Source organism: Gorilla gorilla, chromosome 18 (assembly GCF_029281585.2).
Source record: "Gorilla gorilla gorilla isolate KB3781 chromosome 18, NHGRI_mGorGor1-v2.1_pri, whole genome shotgun sequence".
In the NCBI taxonomy this organism is placed as follows: Eukaryota; Metazoa; Chordata; class Mammalia; order Primates; family Hominidae; genus Gorilla; species Gorilla gorilla.
Genome location: NC_073242.2, coordinates 101374579 through 101397476, shown reverse-complemented (window position 1 = coordinate 101397476; position 22898 = coordinate 101374579). Strand labels below are relative to the sequence as shown.

General features: G+C 43.1%; 2 protein-coding genes across 11 annotated transcripts in view; one reads left to right on the top strand and one right to left on the bottom strand.

Moving 5' to 3' along the window:
• PKD1L3 (polycystin 1 like 3, transient receptor potential channel interacting) overlaps window positions 1-6777 on the top strand; it is a 78351-nt gene extending 71574 nt beyond the window's left edge. Inside the window, exons 26-30 of the mRNA XM_055366438.2 lie at window positions 775-935; window positions 2183-2393; window positions 2787-2888; window positions 6131-6262; window positions 6637-6777. Of these exons, the coding sequence (XP_055222413.2) occupies window positions 775-935; window positions 2183-2393; window positions 2787-2888; window positions 6131-6262; window positions 6637-6777 (747 nt within the window). The remainder of the gene's footprint in view (window positions 1-774; window positions 936-2182; window positions 2394-2786; window positions 2889-6130; window positions 6263-6636) is intronic.
• Window positions 6778-7300: 523 nt separating this feature from the next.
• IST1 (IST1 factor associated with ESCRT-III) overlaps window positions 7301-22898 on the bottom strand; it is a 39524-nt gene continuing 23926 nt past the window's right edge. For 4 of the 10 annotated variants that reach the window (XM_063700317.1, XM_063700318.1, XM_063700319.1 and 1 more), the window contains 9 exons: window positions 20753-20855; window positions 19838-20018; window positions 19346-19433; window positions 15651-15734; window positions 15027-15137; window positions 13802-14002; window positions 13102-13194; window positions 11660-11708; window positions 7301-8681 (listed from right to left, as the gene is read on the bottom strand). In XM_063700317.1, coding sequence (XP_063556387.1) covers window positions 8482-8681; window positions 11660-11708; window positions 13102-13194; window positions 13802-14002; window positions 15027-15137; window positions 15651-15734; window positions 19346-19433; window positions 19838-20018; window positions 20753-20855 — 1110 coding nt within the window. In that variant the 3' untranslated portion in view covers window positions 7301-8481. Of the gene's footprint in view, window positions 8682-11659; window positions 11709-13097; window positions 13195-13801; window positions 14003-15026; window positions 15138-15650; window positions 15735-19345; window positions 19434-19837; window positions 20019-20752; window positions 20856-22898 lie in introns of all 10 variants that reach the window. The other 6 variants (XM_063700321.1, XM_055366433.2, XM_063700324.1 and 3 more) reach the window with 5 other exon arrangements.

The window sequence follows — 22898 nt, the reverse complement described above, 5'->3', positions numbered from 1 at the left end:
AGAGGTTGCAGTGAGCCAAGATGGCACCACTACACTCCAGCCTGGGTGACAAGAGTGAAACTCTGTCTCAAAAAAAAAAAAAAAAAAAAAAAAAAAAATACAGATGATTACACTCAGAAGAAAATATATTTATATCTTAAGCCAAACACAGTATTTTTTTTTTCATTCTCAGGCTTGATAACTAATTTAGAAATTTTTGCTGGGCATGGTAGCTCAAGCCTGTAATCCCAGCACCTTGGGAGGCTGAGGTGGGCAGATCACTTGAAGCCAGGAGTTCAAGACTAGCCTGGGCAAAATGTCAAAACCCTGTCTCTACAAAAAATACAAAACTTAGCCGGGCATGGTGGCATGTGCTCGTGGTCCCTGCTACTTGGGAGGCTGAGGTAGGAGGACTGCTTGAGCCTGAGCCTGGGAGGTTGAGGCTGCAGTGAGCTATGATCGCACCACTGCACTCCAGCCTGGGCAACAGAGCGTGACCCTGTCTCAAAGAAAGAAACTTTTGTATTATTGATTTTTAAGTGACAGTTTATGATCTCCAAGAAAAAGAATAAATGTATCCAATGGAAGTTGTTTGAAGACAACTTTTTTGTAAGCAGCATTTCTGAAGACTACAGAGCTGAACTAAGACCATAACCCATTTGTCCAAGTGAGATCTGATAAATGCCTGGCAGTGTGCTTTGCCCATAGACATCAGCTGCGTTCGTCACACTTGAGCAGGGAGAGACCTAGCTAATCTCTCAGACAAGCAACAGTGACTGTGCTGTCTGTGTTTAGGGTTGTCAGCTGAAACAGCAGAAGTGGAGGTTCTTCACTGGGAAAAGAAACATTCTGGACACAAGTATAATCCTCATTAGCTTCATCCTCCTGGGGCTTGACATGAAGAGTATTTCTCTACATAAGAAAAACATGGCACGATACCGCGATGACCAGGACAGGTGAGAGGAAGCCTGAGGGGCACAGCATATTCCTACCTCATGTCTAAAGTTTCCTGGTTATACACAAGTATTCTTTCAAACTCCCCTTCCTTCACTGCCCTACCAGATCTGTATTTGCATAACATTAGAGTTAAAAGAGAACTTGGACTCATGTCCACAGCAGAGAAGACAGTGAACTAGAAGCCATTTAACTGCTAGTCACATTGAAGAGCTCTTCTGTCTTCATTAGTGCTTAGGTATGTGCTTAAGGATAATGCATTTAAATTTCAGAAGGGCCTGGAATTGGTCATTATTTTGCCCTCTGGCGAAGGCATAAAGCCTAACGCATGACAAATAATCCTTTAAATAAAACCACAACACATAGTCCCATCCTTTAAATGCAAAGGGAGCTGCTTTCTGGGTAGGGATGTTCATCCATTCACTCATCCATACTGAGATTTTTGGTGCCTCTTTGGGCACCTTCTCTGGTTTTTCCCATGGAGAGGAACATCTATCTGTTTCCCATGCCAAGTGTTGCCAAGTGGTGTTTTGCTAACCTTTGCATCAGTGGCCAACAGCCTGGGTGGTGATCTGTGTAACTTTTCCTGAGGGATTGTTTCAAGTAGGCCTTATGGAGAGCAGTTTATGCAGGGACAGCGGATCTGTGCAGAGTGCCACTTGCTAGTGTCTGTGGGCCTCCTTCCAAGTAACCTGGTTGCTGCAACCTAAAATTATGAATGTCTCTCTCACAAAACAAAACCTAATTGCTAAGCAACACCCCTCGCCTCTAGTCTACCATCCATCATTTTGTTCTAAGCTTGACTGCACCTATTACATCAATCCTGTACTGCCAGAGAACACAGGATTAGTGTGCCACAGAAAACAGACCAGCAGCATGGCTCCTCTCTCTGGGCTGAGTTAATCTCCTTTTGAGAGGAGAGATTTGGCTCAGAGCAGTGCAGGAGGCTGGTTTTGCTTCCCAGGATGAATTTGGAATAAAGAAATCAGCTAGAGGTCACATTTTAAGGCTTCTTCGGCACAGCTCCCAGTGCAATCTGCAGCAGGTAGATCACTTGAATAGTATGTGGCCTTCTGTTACTCCCATATCCACAACTCACAGGAGGCCACACTAGAAAGCAGTTCTCACATCAACAAGCATTTGACCTCACAGGACTCAGGGCTGCCACGATCAGCAGCAGGGGCGCTGGGGAAACTGCAGTATAGGCACATACTTCTTGCTCAGTAACTATCAGCTTTCCTTGGTGCAGATTCATCAGCTTCTACGAGGCAGTAAAAGTGAACTCTGCTGCGACTCACCTTGTGGGCTTCCTGGTTCTCCTGGCAACTGTTCAGTTATGGAACCTGCTGCATCATAGCCCCAGGCTGCGGGTCATCAGCAGGACACTGAGCCGAGCCTGGGACGAGGTGGTGGGCTTTCTGCTGATCATCCTAATCCTGCTGACAGGCTATGCCATTGCCGTAAGCCCCCACGTTGCTCTCTCTCCTTCTCCGTGTGCTGTGGTCTTGGAATCGCATCGCTTCCCATAGAAATGGTCACAACACAGAAACCCGAGGTGGTACAGTAGGAAAGCCGGGTTTAGTTCTAGTTCCATACTTAACTGGTATGATTTAAACCCACATATTTTTCTCTAAAATGGGGATAAAACTTAGCTCACACGGTAATATAAAGGTCAAATAAATTTCTATGAAAACACTATGTTATTACAAATGAAGTTTATGTATTCTTTGGGCATAATTTGGCCACAAGGAATTTCTGTTCCATTGCTTCTATGTTGGCCACAACCCCAAGCACCTCAGGATAGAAAGATGTGCGCTCGGCTTGCACTAACTGGCCTTTCTCCCTCTGTTCAGTTTAACCTGCTGTTTGGATGCAGCATCTCTGACTACCGGACATTTTTCAGCTCAGCAGTGACTGTTGTTGGTCTCCTGATGGGAATTTCTCACCAAGAGGAGGTAAAAATAATAATTTGTTTCCTCACAGAATTCAATATATTGAACAAGGAAAATTGGGGGGGTCCTTATGAAAACAGCCCCCTACTGTACACTGCACACTGGAAAAGAGGGAAAATTTCAGTCCTTTGCTCTTCTGCTTTATGGTACTGCCTATGCATATAGCATTTACATGGCTGTTGCTTTCAGAAATCTGCCCTTTCCTAAGCACTCAGTCCCTCCTTCCTCACTTCTTGTGTCCTTAATCTTACTGGCAAAGGACACTGGGCCGAAGCTTGTGCTCTTGTGCTTGGCCAGATTAACAAGATTCTCTGCTTCTCAATGGCCCTTTGAAAGTGCATTAACAGGGTAGGGTAAGTTGGTTCAAGCCATGAGAGGCCAAGAAGGGGAGGACTGCTTGAGGCCAAGAATTTGAGACCAGCCTGGGCAACATAGAGACTTTGTCTCTACTAAAAATAAAAAATAAAAATTAGCCAGGTGTGGTGGCATGCACCTGTAGTCCTAGCCACTCAGGAGGCTGGAGGCTGAGGAGAGAGAATCCTGTGAGCCCAGGAGTTGGAGGCTGCAGTAAGCCATGATCATGCCACTACACTCCAGACCCTATGTCTATTTAAATTTAAAAAAAAAAAAAAAGGGCCAGGTGCGGTGGCTCACACCTGTAATCCTAACACTTTGGGAAGCCGAAGCCAGCGGATCACTTTTGAGGTCAGGAGTTCAAGACCAGCCTGGCCAACATGGTGAAACCCCATCTCTAATAAAAACACAAAAATTAGCCAGGCGTGGTGGTGCACACCTATAATCCCAGCTCCTCAGGAGGCTGATGCAGGAGAATTGCCTTAACCTGGGAGATGGAGGTTGCAGTGAGCTAAGATTGTGCCACTGCACTCCAGCCTGGGCAAGAGAGTGAAACTGTGTCTCAAAAAAAAAAAAAAAAAAAAAAAAGTGATATAATGGAAGTGACAAAGAATTAGGAAGGTACAGTTCTAAGAGAAACTGTGTTATTTCTGTTGAGTTAATAACTACTCACTTCAGAGAGCCTATTATTTCCTCCCAGGAACTACCAACAGAAATCTCTGCCTTCCTCCTCAACATATAAAGTAGGAAACCCAAATGAGGCACTGGGCTCCAAACCCTAGTATGTAAAGGGTAGATATGACCAAGCAAGGAAAAACCTGCCATTTAAGCAGTGAAACTGGCAAGATTTTGATCATGGTTGATCATTCTAATGATCTAGAATTCCAAAATTACTAATTAAAATAGGTAGGTTCAGTTTCTAATGTTGTATCTGCAGGGTCTGCATCCACAGATTCAACCAATCCCAGAATGAAAATATTTGAAAGGTAACAATAAAATATAACACACATTTTAAAATACAGTAGAAGAGTCAGGCATGGTAGCATGTACCTGTAGTTCCTGTTACTTAGGAGGCCAAAGTGAAAAGATTGCTTGAGCTCAGGAGTGAGGATGCAATGAGCTATGATCATCCCACTGCCCTCTGAGCGACACTGTCTCCCACAAAAAACCACAAACCGGTGTAACAACTATTTTACATAGCAGTTCCACTACAAAGTACTAGAGGTAATCTAAAGTTTATTTCAAGTATAAGACAGATGTATATAGGGTTTATGCAAATACTGTGCCATTTTTAAAAAGGGACTTTGAGCCGGGCACAGTGGCTCACGCCTGTAATCCCAGCACTCTAGAAGGCCAAGGTGGGGCTGATCACTTGAGGTCAGGAGTTCAAGACCAGCCTGGCCAACATGATAAAATCCCGTCTCTACTAAAATACAAAAATTAGCCAGGCATGGTGGTGGGAACCTGTAATCCCAGCCACTCAGGAGGCTGACTGAGGAGAATCGCTTGAACCTGGGAGGAGGTTGCAGTGAGCCAAGATCACGCCACCGCACTCCAGCCTGGGTGAGAGCAAGACCATTTCAAAAAAAAAAAAAAAAAAAAAAAAAACGTGGGGGAGAAGACACTTTCTTAACCTTTAGGGAAGCTTGCAATTAAAAAATAAAAATAAGGGACTTAAGCATCCTCAGATTTTGGTATCTGTGGGGGCCCTGGCGCCAATCTCTCTCAGATACTAAGGGACAACTGTAACTGCTATTTTGGCTGACTAGGCTGTGTTCTGTTGTGGTCCTAGCTCCAATAACTAGAGGATGAGCCTTTGCCACTGTAGCACTTCGTATCCTAAAGCTGTGAAGGAAGTAATCAGAATAACAAACTTTTGCTGACACCTCCTTTTGGGGATAAAAAAGGAACTTTTCTGCTTTGGATGTAATTGTACATAAAAATACAGTAAACATAAAAATAAAGTAAAAAACATTAAAAAACAAATAGAGTAAACAAAAAATAAACAGTAAAATTGTACATAAAAATAAACTTATTGGAAATAAGTCTTGTATCACAAACTCAGAGATTGCCCACATTATCTGGTTGACCTGAAATTGTTATAATAAGCATTTTTAAGTAGGTAACAGTTTGGTGCTTGAAAATATTTTGCCATATAGGAGATTTCCATCAGGGTGGCATTGACTGTAATCAACCCCTCTGTTGGGATATTTTTAAACAGTGCCCTAGTGGCAACAATGAATGGGCCAATACCAAGGGAAAATAAATACCATTTGTTGAAAAAGAACATCTAAATTTTAAACAATTTTTGTTATGGGAACCATTCCAATAAGCCCAGAACTTGATGTTTATTTATGCAGAAAAGTAAAGAATGGCAGAACTCAATGCTTATACCTTTAAAAATGACAATGGAAAAAAAAAATACTAAAAAGCCAGTTTTCTGTGGCCAACCTGTTAACTTTTATTGGAATGCTCCTGTGTTTAGGGTTGTAGTTTCTTGATATGGCAGAGACAGTTTGCATTCTCATTTCTGGTATGCATTTAATCTTTCAATGTTTGCTTACCCCCCCCCCTTTTAGCTTCCATGATTAGATGTATTTTTTGCCAAAACTCATGTGACATTTGAATCATTTCCAATTCCACTGCAACTCACCTGTTTTCTTGTGAAAGCCCTGCAGTCACAATTATCTTAACCTCCTTAAAATGAAGTCATTCCTGCTCTTCTGTCCATTTAAAAGTATTTTCCTTCTTATTATCTTTTGACTCTCTCCCTAAGTTTCCTTCAGATAAGCTTTTCTTCTGATAAGATCCCAAACATTAGCATATAGCTTATGTTTGTAAAGTATAAACTAAATTGTCAGTCACTGCAAGTGTTCTTATTGTTTTCCCAGGTTTTCGCTTTAGACCCAGTCCTGGGCACCTTTCTGATCCTCACCAGTGTCATCTTGATGGTACTTGTGGTAATTAATCTTTTCGTTTCGGCCATTCTCATGGCCTTTGGAAAAGAAAGAAAGTCGCTTAAGGTAGGTAACTAAAAGATAAACTAGCATGCTGCTATATCACTGGGAAAGCTCCACTGTAACTGCCCCTAAGATTACGGCTGACATAATTTATAATGCACAGTATCATATTCCCTTTATTAGTTTCAAAAGCTCTGCCAGCTATCTTCCTAGGAAACCCAATTTATAAGACTACATAATATTCTATAGCCACTGTCCTATAAATAGTTGGCTCACAACCATTAGTGGAAACACTCCAATGCCTGACTGCAGATTATTAAAGAAATAGTATCTTTACATTTACTAATTTTTAAAAAAAATCTTTGGTACTTTTTTTACTCCAGTATTAGCAGTAATTTCAATTTTCTCACTTTTCTCTTTTTGTCTTCAATACTCAGAAAGAAGCTGCACTAATAGATACACTGCTACAGAAGCTCTCAAATTTGTTAGGAATCAGTTGGCCCCAAAAAACCTCATCTGAGCAAGCAACCACGACAGCAATGGGCAATGACACTGAAGTTTTAGATGAACTACCTTAATCCTGTTATCTCCTACTTGGCTTAGTATTTATTAGCGTATTACTACTTATCTTTGCATGGCATAGCTTTAAAATTATAATATACTTTGTTTTTAATTCTGTAAGTTAGGAATCAAAATCCCCTTGGTCCCAAGTTCTTATGGATCTTGGCACTGTCAAGATAGGATTAACAATGCAAGAATACTACGAGACAAACTAGCTCTGCTGCCAAGCAGCAAGTAACAGAACTCAGCACCCATGGCCCAGGATGGCTGCGGGAAATGAAGCAGTCAGAAGTGAGCTCACTGCAACTTACTAAAAATAAACATCCAAGGATGAGGCATGGCAGATGCGGAGCCCTGCCACTGAGGAAGACCAAGGAAATTCACAGATGCTATCTAAATAGAGAGATCAAAATGAGCTCTGTACTGCTCCAGGAATCCTGAAAGTAAGGGCTGGTTTACATGGATCACTTGGTTAAAATATTCTCCACTAAAATCCAGATTTATACTTCATCATCTGACCAAACAGTAGAGAAAGCAGGACACAGATCTTTAACTTTATTAGCAGCTACTGAGCTACAGAATACAAACCAACTGAAAACATTAAAGAAAGGCTGCCTGAAACAAGTATGTACAGGTATACTACACAGAAGCAAAAGCTGTATCATCCAATCCCAAAGCCACCCCTGTGGGGAAGGATGACCTTAGCTACGGGCCAAAGGAGTAACAGAAGTTACGACATAAGAGTCCCATCCATCCAGGAAAGCAGTGAACAACTACAGCCGCATGGGCACCAAAAATTTTTCTGAGATTAGTTTTAAAGGTTCCATGAATCAAAGTTTTCAAATGAAAACAGGTACCCCTCTTTTCCTGTAGGCTTTCCAGCTTACTACCCAAAAGACTTGAGTACTTCTATTAAGGCAGCTGGAAGCCCACCCTAGACTTGAATGGCACCTTGTCCTTTCTCTGCCAGTAATGCAATCCAACACAATATGCTACAGGGAAAACAGAATTTCCACGGTGCCGCCCTCTGGTACAAGGGAAACAGCACGCAAAGCAAAAGGCCACAGAGGGCTCCCTGAGAATCCAGTACAACTAAGCGAGGCCTTCAACTGTCAAGACAAACTTTGCAACTGGATCCCGGTGGGACAGTGCCCTGCAGCGAGGAGTACTGTATATGCCAATGAGAGGGTCCAGCTTCCAGGAACCGTTACAATGGCGTCCCTAGTCATCTTCTCTCATTCGAGAGTGAGAAAACACACACCGTGGCCTTGATTCTCACTCACCACAATCCCCCTGTACAGAGGGGTTTGTTTCTAAGTCTGGAACCTCAACACGAGGCTGGGATGCTTCACGACGTGCTCTCTCCCACTGTCCAGCCATCTTTGGTGGTCTTCCCACAGTGCTTCCCCATCCTCTCGCACTCCTGTGGAGGGACCATGGGACGGGCCAGGAGGAAACCTGGGATCACGCTGACAGGAAACGGACAAGCACAGCTGCCAGGAGCCAGTTGCTCTGGCCTCAGTCTCCAGTTGTTAGTCTCAGGATCAACAGAGAACTGGAAAGCAGCAGAATCTGGAGGAGCAGGAAGAGAGCCCAGAGGAGGAGTGTTGTGCTGAGTGACGGTTAACAGATGAAACAGAATTTCATGGAGATTCTTTGTTACAAGGAGAAATTGCTCAGTCTCAACTCCCAAAACGTGAAAGTTGCCTGGTTTAAGAGACCTATGTTTTCTTTTTCAGCTCTTCAAACCTCCGGGAAAGATCATCAAAGTCAATGTCTTCAGATGCTGAGGTGCTGGCACCAGCAGACGCAGTTGGTAGTGTGTCTGGCACAGATGGCAACTCTGGTAGGACAAAGTTGTCATAGTTATCTGCAGGTCTGGAAGGAAGCTTTGCAGAGGCTTCTGGCTTGGGTCCAGGACCTAATTAGGGCAAGGAGCACAACGTTACAAACACCAGAGAAATGACTCAGATCCCCTTTGGCAGTAAAAATAAAATGATCAAAACACAGGAGAAAACCTTAGTTCACAAACTTTTTTTTTTTTTTTTTGAGACAGTCTCCCTCTGTTACCCAGGCTGGAGTGCAGTGGCGTGATCTCGGCTCACTGCACCTCTGCCTCCTGGGTTCAAGCAATTCTCCTGCCTCAGCCTCCTGAGTAGCTGGGATTACAGGCGCACGCCACCACACCTGGCTAATTTTTGTATTTTTAGTAGAGACAGGGTTTCACCAGGTTGGCCTTGAACTCCTGATCTCAAGTGATCCACACACCTCAGCCTCCCAAAGTGCTGGATTACAGGTGTGAGCCACCGCACCTGGCTAAAAAAAAAGTTAATTCTAGAGGCTAATAAACATTTGAATGACAGTTAATATCTACATTTTCTAATTAGGGTTGAATCCTGTTTTACTTTCCTGTGGTGAGAAAAAAGTTTAAGGGAAATCAAAGTGGGATACATGGGGCCACATCCACAGAGCAATCGACTGTTCCTTTTCATAAGGTCTGTTCCTTTACCAACTAAGTCCAAGGAGTGATAATAGGATTCTGATAGAACAAACACTGCTTCCTTAAGAACCAACATTCTTTAGGGATTGGGGGCAAAGTTTTTTTAAAGGAATATAATGTCCAAGTTATTTGTTATAATAGTCTGATCTGTATTTCCAGTCTTCCATCTAGTATTTTATATTAAGATCACGCCCCCACACACACCTACTGTATGTTTCCTTAAGTTCTAGATTCAGGAAAACTAAATTACAAAAAAATCAAAATAGTGCTCTGACTCTGGAGAGAAGGGCAGAGTTGACTGGCAACAAGGGAACTTTGAGGTAAGAGTAATGTTGTATACCTTGATCAGATAGTGGAATTGCGTGTGTATACACTTAAAATGTATGGGCTTGCCGGGCGTGGTGGCTCACGCCTGTAATCCCAGCACTTTGGGAGGCCGAGGTGGGCAGATCACAAGGTCAGGAGATCAAGACCATCCTGGCTAACACAGTGAAACCCCGTCTCTACTAAAAATACAAAAAAAAATTAGCCAGGCGTGGTGGGGGATGCCTGTAGTACCAGCTACTTGGGAGGTTGAGGCAGGAGAATGGCGTGAACCCGGGAGGTGGAGCTTGCAATGAGCCGAGATCATGCCACTGCATTCCAGCCTGGGTGACAGAGCAAGACTGCCTAAAAAAAAAAAAATCTATGTGTTTTTTTAAAATGTAAATTGTATCTCCATAAGACAACTGTCTAATATTATTTATATTCTTTTTAGACAGAGTCTCACTCTGTCGCCCAGGCTGGAGTGCAGTGGCATAATCTTGGTTCACTGCAACCTCCGCCTCCCGGGTTCAAGAGATTCTTCTGCCTCAGCTTCCCAAGTAGCTGGGATTGCAGGCGCCTGCCACCACACCCAGCTAATTTGTGTATTTTTAGTAGAGACAGGGTTTCACCATGTTGACCAGCCTGGTCTTGAACACCTGACCTCAGGTGATCTGCCCACCTAGGCCTCCCAAGGTGCTGGGATTACAGGCGTGAGCCACCGCACCTGGCCTCTAATTTTAAAAGTATTCTTCCCACTGGTTTTTGCTGGTAGGTAGTATCTTAATTTTTGTTTTTTAAGACAGGGTCTCACTTTTGTCCCCCAGGCTGGAGTACAATGATCGCTCACTGTAATCTTGAACTCCTGGGCTAAGAACGCCTCTTGAGTAGCTGTGACCACAGGTCCACACCGCCAAGCTCAGATGGGTTTTTTTTTAATTTTTTGTGGAAACAAGGATCTTGCCCAGGCTGTTCTCAAACTCCTGGCCTCAAATGATCCTCCTGCCTCAGCTTCCCAAAGTGCTTGGATTACAAATGTGAATCACCACACCTGGCCAGTACTTTTTTAATTGAGTGGTAGCTACATGAACATGTTTGCTTTGCAAAATTCACTGAGCTGGCCGGGCACAGTGGCTCATGCCTGTAATCTCAGCACTTTGGGAGGCTAAGGCAGGCGGATCACAAGGTCAGGAGTTCAAGACCAGCCTGACCAACGTGGTGAAACCCTGTCTCTACTAAAAATACAAAAATTAGCTGGGCGTGGTGGCGTGTGCCTATAATCCCAGCTACTCAAGAGGTGAGGCAGGAGAACAGCCTGAACCCGGGAGGCAGAGGTTGCAGTGAGCCAAGACTGTGCCACCACACTCCAGCCTGGGCAACAGAGCAAGACTCCGTCTCAAAAAAAAAAAAAAATCAGCTGGGGGCGGTGGCTCATGTCTGTAATCCAAGCACTTTGGGAGGCCAAGGCAGGCAGATCACAAGGTCAGGAGATCGAGACCATCCTGGCTAACACGGTGAAACCCTGTCTCTACTAAAAATACAAAAAAATTAGCCAGGCATGGTGGCGGGCGCCTGTAGTCCCAGCTACTCAGGAGGCTGAGGCAGGAGAATGGCGTGAACCCGGGAGGCGGAGCTTGCAGTGAGCCAAGATCACACCACTGCACTCCAGCCTGGACAACAGAGCAAGACTCCATCCCAAAAAAAAAATCACTGAGCTATCACTTAGGATTTGTACTTACTTTCTCCTCAGCATCTCTTTATTGCCCCAACTTAAAATTTGGTATTTTGAGACACAATGGAAGTTGAAGCAGCAATAATATAAAGAGGTCAAGCATGACTGAAAAAACCAGAAGGATGAAAAAGAATAGTGACACCACTGACGAAGAGGGAACCTGGAAGCTTCTTTTGGGCTAGGGAAAATCTTTTATCTTTGGAAGCAGGATATCCTGAGTTCTATTTTAGCATTTGGGAAGAGAACAGGGCATGTAGATAGAATTCCATGGACATGGAAACAGTCTCTAAGGGAGGAACAATAATGAGAAAACAGCAGAGGGTTCAGCACTGAGCTCTGCAGGTTCCTGATTGATACTACTCACCAACAATCTGTGCAGAAGAGATATTCTTATCAGCATTAATGTCATCTACCTGAAACACAAAGATTGTTACCAGAGGAGACAGCAATAGCGTCACTGGAGAAAGTACTGGTGTAAGCCCCTGTGTTTCCAAAAGTTAAGTTGCTCACCAAATGCAACAGAGCCTGTTCCAAAGAAACTGCCCCTGCATTTTTTCCAATCAGGTAGATACTATGTTGAACTCCTTTGATTTTGAGACAGGGTCTCCTTCTGTCACCCACACTGGAGTGCAGTGATACAATCACGGCTCACCACAGCCTCCACTTCCTGGCCTCCAGCCATTGCCCCGCCTCAGCCTCCTGCATAGCTGGGACCACAGGCATGCAACACTATGCCTGGCCAATTTTTGTATTTTGGGTAGAGACAGGGTTTCGCCATGTTGCCCAGGCTGGTCTCGAACGCCTGCCTAAGCCTCCCAAAGTGCTGGGATTACAGGCGTGAACCACCACGCCCAGCCCCATGTTGAACTCTTAACTGCCAAGCAGAGAAAAAAAAATCCTTACCATACTAAGACAACTTTAATAATACTTTCACCTTTGGGCAAAGGGAAAGCATTCTTAAATATATCTGTAAGAACCAAGTCCTCAAATACTGATGAAGATTTTCGACCTCATTCCTACCAACAGCTGTGGGTTATGTGACACATGCAAAACCAAAGCATAAGAAAAACTCAGGCCCAAGGTAGAACACATCAGCTACAGATGGGAACCAAAGGAAAGAACAGAAAGCAAGCTCAGGAACAGGAAGATCTTCCTAGATGAGTAATTTACATAGCAAATGCCACACCAATTTGTTTCTCAGTAAAATACTAGATGGAGACAGGTCTCAAAAGGCCTACAGTAATTGAAGAAACAAGGCTGGTCAAAAACAAGTAACCTGAACCACCTACAGTTCGAGGTATTATATTAGCTATTCATTAGCAAATTTTAACTAGAATACTAAAATGTGAAATCAATGCTGTCGGCCGACACGTAACTGGACATTTCTGATTAAGATCAATCTGGTCACTCTTCCTTTACATGTGCTGAGAACATATAGGACTAATATTTTAATAATTATGATACTTCAGCACCACGACTGTATCAGCTCAAGTGTGATTATCTGCCTAGTCGGTCAAAACAACTGGTTAAGTGCCCTCATAGAGCACTACAACTTTCTAAGAAATCTGCAGTTCCTTCCTGATTCCTGGCTTAATTGCAGACAAAGCATTGCCACCAATGATACTGCCATCACCACCCACTCCCCATTTCCAGGGTAGTGTTATAAAGCAACACAAGAATCCCAAAGCAAAAATGATGACAGTACTAGGAGTTGATCAAAACTCTGCCTTCCCTGTGGTCATTATTTTGCTCGCTCTTCATGGCATTCTCTCTCCTGTTGCTTATAAAAGAGGCTCAGGCACTTACAGATTCATACGATGGGGGAGTTGCTGGTATCTGAGGTGGATGAATATTGGGAAAGGCCTGATAAGTCCCCATTGGCAGTCCATTGAAATCTGACTGTAAGAGGAGAAAGGCAACATCAGAGACACTGCCTCCAGTTTGCAATCTCGAAGGTTTGGGTATGGGAAGGGAGAAAGAAATACATTTATATTCTCATACTAAATATATATAAATATTCAAGATCCTTAAAAATGCCCAAAAGGACCACATGTGGTCAGGATTCCAGATTTTTAAAGATCTAGAGCCAAAGGCTATTCTTTATTTAATCAAGTGCTTCAGTGTTTACAAGGGAAAACTCTAATGAGACTTTCTTACTACCAATGACCATCTTATCTACAAAGGTTGTTCTGCCTGGTAATAATTGGTGGTTTATTCATTTGTGGAAAAAGCTACTAGTATGACTATAACAGATCCCAAAGATATTCAGTAAACCTATATGAAAAGTGTTTTTCTAGCACCAACTCTATAGATTTTCCTACAGCTGAACTAAAAGACCTTCTCTGAATCCAATGTGTTTTTTCCCCACAAGATGACTGCCAGCTAATACCGAATGTTTTTACTGCTAACGGCTCCTGACAACCTATGATTCCTGAGTGTGTTCACAGAGCCAATTTGTTATCTATAACATTTTCTAAAGCTTACATCCACACTTATGTATACTTACTGGTCCCTTTGGCAGTGGATATGAGAAAGGCGTATTTGCAGATGGCATAGGCATGGGCATGGGCATTGGCACCGTTCCATCAGGTCCACCAACTGGTGCTGTGAAGCCACCACCCCCTCCTCTTCCAGGGCCTCCTTTCTTCACATCATCTGTGAATCCAACATCAATAAGATCTGTCTCTACCCCAGGAGGAGCTTCTGCCTGAGAAAAAAAGAGAAACCCAGGTCATTAACCCATGTCCAAGGCCAGGTTCCCCAGAAAGCGGAGTATGAGATGGAGATGAGCATAAAGCAAGTTTACTGGAGTGCTTCTGGGATCAACACCTGTGGGGGAAGAAAAGGCAGAGTTAGGTGGAAGGAGAAGTTGGGCTGCAACACAGTCACAACAAAGGCCTCAGCCAATTCCCCAATGACTTCTGCAGCTGGAATGGACCTGATAGTGTTTCCAACTGTGGGTAATAGGGATGTCTGAGCAGTATACACCAAAGCATCCACCACACCCCACTGACCTTAACTGGCGGATGTTTTTTTTTTCTTTTTTGAGACGGAGTCTCACTCTGTCACCCAGGCTGGAATGCAGTGGCACAATCTTGGCTCACCGCAAGCTCTTCCACCTCCTGGGTTCAAGCCATTCTCCTGCCTTAGCCTCCCGAGTAGCTGAGATTACAGATGCCCACCACCACACCCAGCTAATTTTTTGTATTTTTAGTAGAGACAGGGTTTCACCATGTTAGCCAGGATGGTCTCGATCTCCTGACCTTGTGATCCGCCCGCCTCGGCCTCCCAAAGTGCTGGGATTACAGGCGTGAGCCACCGCACCTGGCCAACTGGTGGATGATTTTTTTATCCCTGTATCCTCAGCTTTCTGTGCACTATCAGACACATGGTGGGTACCCAATAAACGTTTCGGGAACTGTTTGGGTCTTGCGACATTTCTTGCTATGAACAGGAGGTTTCTCAATTCCTGAAGTTCACCAAAAACTAGCAATAATAGTGCCATTTTACATTTGTATCAAGGTTTTGACCTTCTCAAAGTGTTGTCATTCATCTAATTCCTTAAGTACCCTGTGAGATATGCAGGCACATTTATTGTCAAAAAGGTACTAACTGGACAAAGGCTTAAACTCACACAAATTTAAGTTAGTGCAAAGAATATGTTTTTTTTGTTTTCCAAAGAAGGTCATACCTACAAACTCATTTTTCTTTGTATTCTGGGATAAACTTACCATGACCACAGAGTCAGGTTCATAGGGTACATTGTAATTCTTTGCAATTTCAATCAGGTATCTCTCCACCAGGATTTTGGGTGGGGCTTCCACACTCAGCTTGTGCATTAGCTGTAAGTAAAAAGACCCAGGGCTAAGACGCATCTATACCAACCAGCCTAATCCTCACCTCACTATGCGAAGTTAGCTCCTCTCATTTTACAGGTAATATTGAGGGAAAAAAATGTTCAGAGCAGTTAAATGATTTTTTTCAGAGTCACAAGACACATCAGAGGACCCAAGTCTCTCTTTCACATTCTCATTACACATGACCCAGATGCTTGCAAAAGACGATACTGCTGCCTTCCACAGTTCAATTCATCCACCCTTCTCCCCACCTCACTTCCAACCTTCACAAATGACAGGAGGCAGGGGAAGTGGAGTCAGGAATGACAGTAACCAGAGGAATTGGGCAGGTTGTAAGGATTGGACCACACTGCCAGCCACACAGCTGTCCTCCTCGCCCCACTATGAAAGGTAAAACCCCATACTGAGCAATACAGTGGTACCCACTAGAATTGCCACAAGCAGTACAATAAACTGCTCCCACACACTGCCTTCATGTTTACCAAGTATGTTCATTACCCTGTCATTCACAGTTCCAATCTGGTTGGTCCTACATAGCTTGCCATATTCCTTGCTATACTTGGCACAGAGCTGATCAGCAACCTAAAAAGAAAAAGGACAGCAAATAAAAATAGAGACCACTCCAACGGACTGCTTTAAGCTTCTTCCTGGCAACAGTAAACACGCGTCTATTACAAGATTTCCAAAACACTGGAGTCTGCAAAACCTTAAGGGGTATGCATTAATCCACTATTTGTTCATCCATCCATCCATCCATCCAATGAGCAGCACTCGAGTGCCAAACACTATCATGAGTATTATACAATATAAATAAAATGAACAAAACAGATACTGTTCTTACTCTTATAGAGTCTTACATTAATCAAATTGTACAAAGTAGTTTCCTCTTCAAAATTTCCCTTGTTAAAGAATAAATCATAAGTGTTAGAACTAAGTTTCTTTTAAAAGACTAACTTCCTTCAAACCTCCTTGCTTTGTGCTAATAACTCTTTGTTAAGCCGTATCCTATGTAGCTGTTAAATATAAGAAATACATTCTATGTCCTTGTACTTTAACCAAGGTATCTGTGCTAGATGTGCTCACAGGCAAGTCCCAGCTCGCAGCCTATGCCCCTTCCTTATTTGGGAATGTTAGTACTTTTCTAAGTCTTCTCATAAGCAAGTTCCTCTTTTCCTTTGTTCTCCCTTGCATATATCTATTTTAAAAACTTTTAAAACCTTTAGCCAAACGGGTATAGCCCAGACTGTGAGGTCCAGTTCCAGCCAATGGAATCAGGACACAGCAGTAGGGTCCAGATGTGTAGGATATAAATATTTTTACCCCCTGTGTTCAGTGTGCTCTCGCCATTGTTCCATCTGCAAGGAGCACCCTTTCTGCAGAAGGTAAAAATTGCCTTGCTGAAATAAATTTACATTTGAGTGCTATTTCTTTGTGGCACTGGGGAACAAGCATTTCTAACAAAATAATCACACAGATAAAGGTACAACTGCAACTACAGTAAGTGATACCAAGGGAAGGTGCACCATGCTATCAACAGCTTCTAACAGCAGAATCAAATCTGATCAGAAAAGTCAGGTAAGGCTTCCTGAGGGAAGTGATGCTTTGCTGAGATTTAAAGGATGACTAAGGCCAGGCATCGTGGCTCATGCCTGTAATCCCAACACTTTGTGAGGCTGAGGCAGGCTGATCACTTGAGTTCAGGTGTTCAAGACCAGCCTGGGCAACGTAGCAAAACCCTAGTCTCTATTTTTAAAAGATACAAAAATTAGCTGGGCATGGTGGCACGCACCTCTTGTCTCAGCTACTCAGGGGGCTGAGGTGGGAGGATGATCAGTTGAGCCCAGGAAGCCAAGGCTGCAGTGAGGCAAGATCGTGCCACTGCACTCCAGCCTGGGTGACAGATCAAGACCGTCTCAAATAATAAATTAAAGGATGACTAGGTGTTAACTAAATAGGGAAGGAAGCGCATTCCAGGAAAAGAAAACAGCAGTGCAAAGGCCTCTGGCAGAAACAAACACGGTCAGTTCTCAAGCCTGCAATCAGCCAGTGAGCCTCTAGTGCAGAGGCCAAGGAGTGTGGTAAGAAATGAAAAAGGGAGGTGGGAGCCAGACAACGCAGGACCACGTAGGCTGGTATCAGGGAGTTCTGTTTCTATCACAAGAGCAACAGAAAGCTACTAATGGGCTTTAAAGCAAGAGGTCCTGACAGGATCAGAGCTGTGTTTTGGACAAAACCCTCAGGTGGTTCTGATGGAATGGTGAATAGATTAAAAGAAGCCAAAGTAGGAATAGGAAGAATATTCAAGAAGCTACTCTCATTTCCAGACAGGAAACGACAGTAGCATTGGACCAGAGTGGTCCCAACATTCCAGAAGCCCAGTAGGAGAGTTCTCACTGTTCATTATGAAGACTTTCAGGGGTACCTGACACCTATGATATAAATGGCATTTGTCTTTTATGGTTTTTGTTTTGGCTGGTTTATACTACACAGAGATTTTTTTATTCACATTAATTTATCACTCTGTTTATGGCTTTTGAGTTTTGTAACATATTTAAGCCTTTTCCAAAATTAATTTTAAAGGAGTATAGAAGAGACCAAAAACGGCTGAACATGGTGGCTCACGCCTGTAATCCCAACACTTTGGGAGGCTGAGGCGGGCGGATCACGAGGTCAGGAGTTCGAGACCAGCCTGGTCAACATGATGAAACCCCGTCTCTACCAAAAATACAAAAAATTAGCTGGGCGTGGTGGCGGGCACCTGTAATCCCAGCTACTAAGGACGATGAGGCAAAAGAATCGCTTGAACCCAGGAGGCAGAGGTTGCAGTGAGCCAAAATTGTACCACTGCACTCCAGCCCAGGTGACAGTGCAAGACTCCATCTCAAAAAAAAAAAAAAAAAAAAAAAAAAGTCTACATAAGAATCAGTTGCCTCTACTGTCCCTCTTCTCTGCCCACAAAACTCAATTACTATCCCTGGTACCCTATTGGACTATTGGAGGTTTATTCTCTGGGGGGAGTAAACTAAAGGGACTCGAGTCTACACACAGGAGACAACAGTGATACTTACAACAGAAGAATTAAGTGTAAGTCTTCTATGTATCAAATAGATTTTTGGCTTCCTTCTCCACTGGGCTCTCAGAAATGCTGGCAGCCAGCTTATATACTCGACAGAAGATAGGAGGATTCTGGAGAAAACGACCAACCCAAGGAAAGATGACTAGTTCCTCACAGTCTGGAATTCCTCCAAATAAGAGCTTAACCAGATCACTCAGCAATGAAGGCATCTGGCAGTAAAAACCCACCCATGCACACGAGAGGTTCCAATCTCCTTTTTAGTGCCTCACTCTTAAATGTAAACCGACAGCCAAGGACCACTAAATCTTTGGAAAGCCTCTACTATAAAACTAAGAAATAGGAAAAATGAACTTGAGAGAAACAAACATGACAGAAGTTTAAAAATAAACCATAATTAATATCCTCAGAGACTTAGAAAACATTGTAGCCATGAAACAAACCATAAAAAATATTCAGAGAATTAAAAAGAGCTCTTGAAAAAAACCTAGAAAACAAGGAAATCTCAGTAGATGGGTTGAGAGATAAGAATGACACAGTCTCCTAGGAAATAAAACAGAAAGGCAAAGATGTAGAAAATAGAAAACAACACAACTGAATTTGTATCCTAGGAGTCAATACCATATCCATGTTGTGATGTGCAATTTTCTGGTTAATGTCTGTCTCTTCTGCTGGACTCTAAGCTACAGGAGTATGGCTGGTGCCATATTTTGTTCACCACTGTTACCCCCAGCACTTACATAGCTCATACAATTTATTTAATAAATATTTGTGGAATTAATAAATAAAGCAAAAACATCTGTCACCTTAATGTTATTTTAACTTTACTGGTTTACAGTTGTATAAGAACTTTTCCATTTGCATAGAGTTAAATAACATTAAGACAAAACTGGAGATACACAAAACTTTGCTCCTTAAAAAAACTGCTCAAGTTTGCAAAACACTGTTCTATTCTACGATATAAGGCTGAAAGGGAGAAACAAATTTACAAAACCTATTTCAAAAGCAACATAAGAATGGTACAAAATATCTGGTCAAATCAGCAGAAGTAACTTATTATTAACCAACCTTTCTAAAAATATGAAAAGCTACAGACATCACTGAAACTACTTGTACTCACTATTTTCAACTCAGCCACTTCTGACTGGAGTCGAGGAGCAGCCCAGATCAATGTAGACACAGATTCAGCCAGACCAGAATCTAGTTCCCTAATCAAGGAAAAAAATTAATATAACATTCTTTAAAACAAACCAACAAAATCCTAGTTTTTGTTTCATATACTTTATAGCCTCTGAAGCCATTCTGTGAATCTCACTAGATTCTCACAATAACTCTAGGCTTCTAGCCATTTTCGTGATCTTATTTTACTTTTGGAGGAACTCAAAACTAGGCAACAAGCTCAAGGCCATGAAGTCAGAAAATGGTCGAGCCAAGATTCAAATTTAGGCTTCTCAGTTTCAGATTCTGTATTTTCTTTTTAACAGGCCTTTCAGCAACTGTTAGGAAGCAGATCCCTGGGCATGTGAAATAGTCCCTTAATGCAGAAAGAGATCATATTACTCCTTTCTCAAATTCCAGAAATGATTTAGGTATCTGAATCAAAATATCTTACTTCATAGACTGGATAAGGCCAAACCGAGCCAGCAGCAGGTCGCAGTACAGCTCCAGGATCTCCATGGCCTCCACGAGGTAGTCTTCCCGGATAATGTGCTCCACACGGATCCGAGCTCGTTCATCTTTCCCAGCAGCCAGATAGTCAGCAATCTCCTTCCTTGCTTTCTGGGCCAGTTCCGCTAAGACACAAATCCCACTCCAATCTCACAGCAGTAGAGCACTTGCATCTGGCCTACAGGCCAATCTCCCCCCAACAGGAAGAACTGGGTGTTTCTACTATATCCTAGCTCCTCTCCTTTAGCAAATCTAATCCCATCCCCTCTACTGTAGAATTTGCTACTCTGTATAGGTGAGAAAATATAGCTCATGTGGCTTGACATTTCCAACTCAGGAGTCAGGTGACCTAATGCCACAACAACAGAGTATGTCCCTTTCTCTGCAAAAAAGGTACTCAGTCTAAAAGTCACAAAGGGCAGAAATGCATCCAAAGCTTAAAAGATATGATCCCAGGGCGGGCATGGTAGCTCACGCCTGTAATCCCAGCACTTTGGAAGGCTGACGCAGGCAGATGACTTTGAGGTCATGAGTGCAAGACCAGCCTGGCCAACGTGGTGAAATCCCGTCTCTACTAAAAACATGAAAATTAGCCAGGTGTGGTGGCACACACCTGTAATCCCAGCTACTTGGGAGGCTGAGGCACAAGAATCACTTGAACCCACGAGATGGAGGTTGCAGTGAGCCGAGATCACACCACTGCACTCCATCCTGGGCGACAAAGTGAGACCCCGTCTCAACAAAAACAACAAAAAAAACATATGATCCCTAAGACTTCATAGTACTGGCCTGAAAGACCCATTACTGGGGTGCTAGTATCCAGTGATTTATTTTTGGGGAAAAAAAGTACACTACTCACTTTTCTTTTTCTCCAATAGTTTAAGGCGATTTATGACTAATCTCAAATTCACTCTTAAGCGCTCAGCTTTAAATCCAGAGCCCAGCATGCTGTGCTGTTCCTCCTAGAAACAGAAGAAGCACAATGACTATTTTCAAGTCAACATTAGTTCAGGAACTAACACCTCTTAGGGGTGAATCATGTGAAACAAAAACAGAGTGTTTTTCTAATACAGGAAAATGACATGATCTAACTCACATTTTTTACAGATTGTTTTGGCTGTTGTAAAGAAAACTGACTGAGGAAGGATAATACTGGAAGCAGGAAGACCAATGGGAAGGCTATTATTATCATCCAGACAAGAGATGGTAATAGCTCAGACTAGGGTGGTTAGCAGTGTCAACAACTGGATTTGAAATCTACTTTAAAGGCACAGCTGAAAGAATTTGGTGACAGATGAAATTAATACCTAGATATTGGCATGGGGGTGGTGTGATAAAAAGATAAAGAAGCAGAAGGGCTCCCTGCTTCTCCCAAAAAAATCTCAACAGGGATGGCAATGGGGAAAGATGATTAAATTTAGACCCATAATTGAAAATATTTTAATCTTAACTGCCCAAATCCTGCCAACAAGTCTCAGTTTTTGGGGAAAAGCTAGTACCCAAGAGTACAGAAATATCATTGACATCTACTCACATACAGGGTTACACAAAGGGGTGAAAAGTCCAAGGAAAAAACTGCTCTACAAAATTCTACAACAGAAGGCTCTTTACCAGGAATTTCACTGAATAGCAGTTACGGTAAACAAAACCACCCCTCCTCTACCCGCAAGACTTTAGGGTATACCATTGTGCACTGACCACTGTGCATTCTATTTCAAAACAGCACAATTTCTATTTCTCTAAATTTAAACTCTGGACTCAAACTTAAAAACATGTAATATCCAAACAAAAGATAGGTCAAACAAAGTAACTGAAGAACAGACAAATCAAAACAGCACCAAAGAAAGAAAGAGCAGTAGGAATAGTACTTGTCTACTAGTGAATTAACCACTAATAAAAAACATCAGATGTGTTTTCCTTTTGTAAAATTGCCCCCAAAAGCCTTTACCCTACATTTAAGAATTAACCTAAGTCCCAGGTTAAAATGGGGCATTTATGTCATCAAGTATCTGGAATCCAGTAATTAAATTATGTTCAATCCATGCAATAAGTATTTACTGATTACCTGTATGTGAGACATTGGCTTGATGGAGATAAAAAGCATAAATTAAGGTACACTCCTGGCTGGGTGCGGTGGCTCACATCTGTAATCCTAGCACTTTGGGAGGCCAAGGTGGGCAGATCATGAGGTCAGGAGATGGAGACCATCCTGGCCAACATGGTGAAACCCCATCTCTACTAAAAATACAAAAAAAATTAGCTGGGCGTGGTGACGCACACCTGTAGTCCCAGCTACTCAGGAGGCTGAGACAGAAGAATCGCTTGAACCCGGGAGGTAGAGGTTGCATTGAGCCAAGATCGTGCACTCCAGCCTGGAGAAGGAGCAAGACTCTGTCTCAAAAAAAAAAAAAAAGGTACAACCCCTGTCCTCAAATGAACCTGTATTCTACTGGAAAAACAACAAACAAACAACAAAAACCGGCCGGGCGCAGTGGCTCACGCCTGTAATCCCAGCACTTTGGGAGGCCTAGGTGGGCGGATCACCTGAGGTCGGGAGTTCGAAATCAGCCTGACCAACACGGAGAAACCCCATCTCTACTAAAAATACAAAATTAGCCAGGCGTGGTGGCACATGCCTGTAATCCCAGCTACTACGGAGGCTGAGGCAGAAGAATTGCTTTAACCCAGGAGGCGGAGTTTGCAGTGAGCTGAGATCACACCATTGCACTCCAGCCTGGGCAACAAGAGTGAAACTCCGTATCCAAAAATAAAAAGCTAAATAGTAGGGTGTGAGTGTGGTGGCTTATGTCTGTAATCCCAGTCCTTTGGGAGGCCAAGGTGGGAGGATTGCTTGAGCCCACGAGTTCAAGACGAGCCTAGGCAACATGGAGAAACCCCATCTTTACAAAAAATACAACAATTAGCCGGGCGTGGTGGCATGCACCTGTGGTCCCAGCTACTCGGGAGGCTGAGCCGGGAGGATTGCTGGAGTCCCAGAAGCAGAG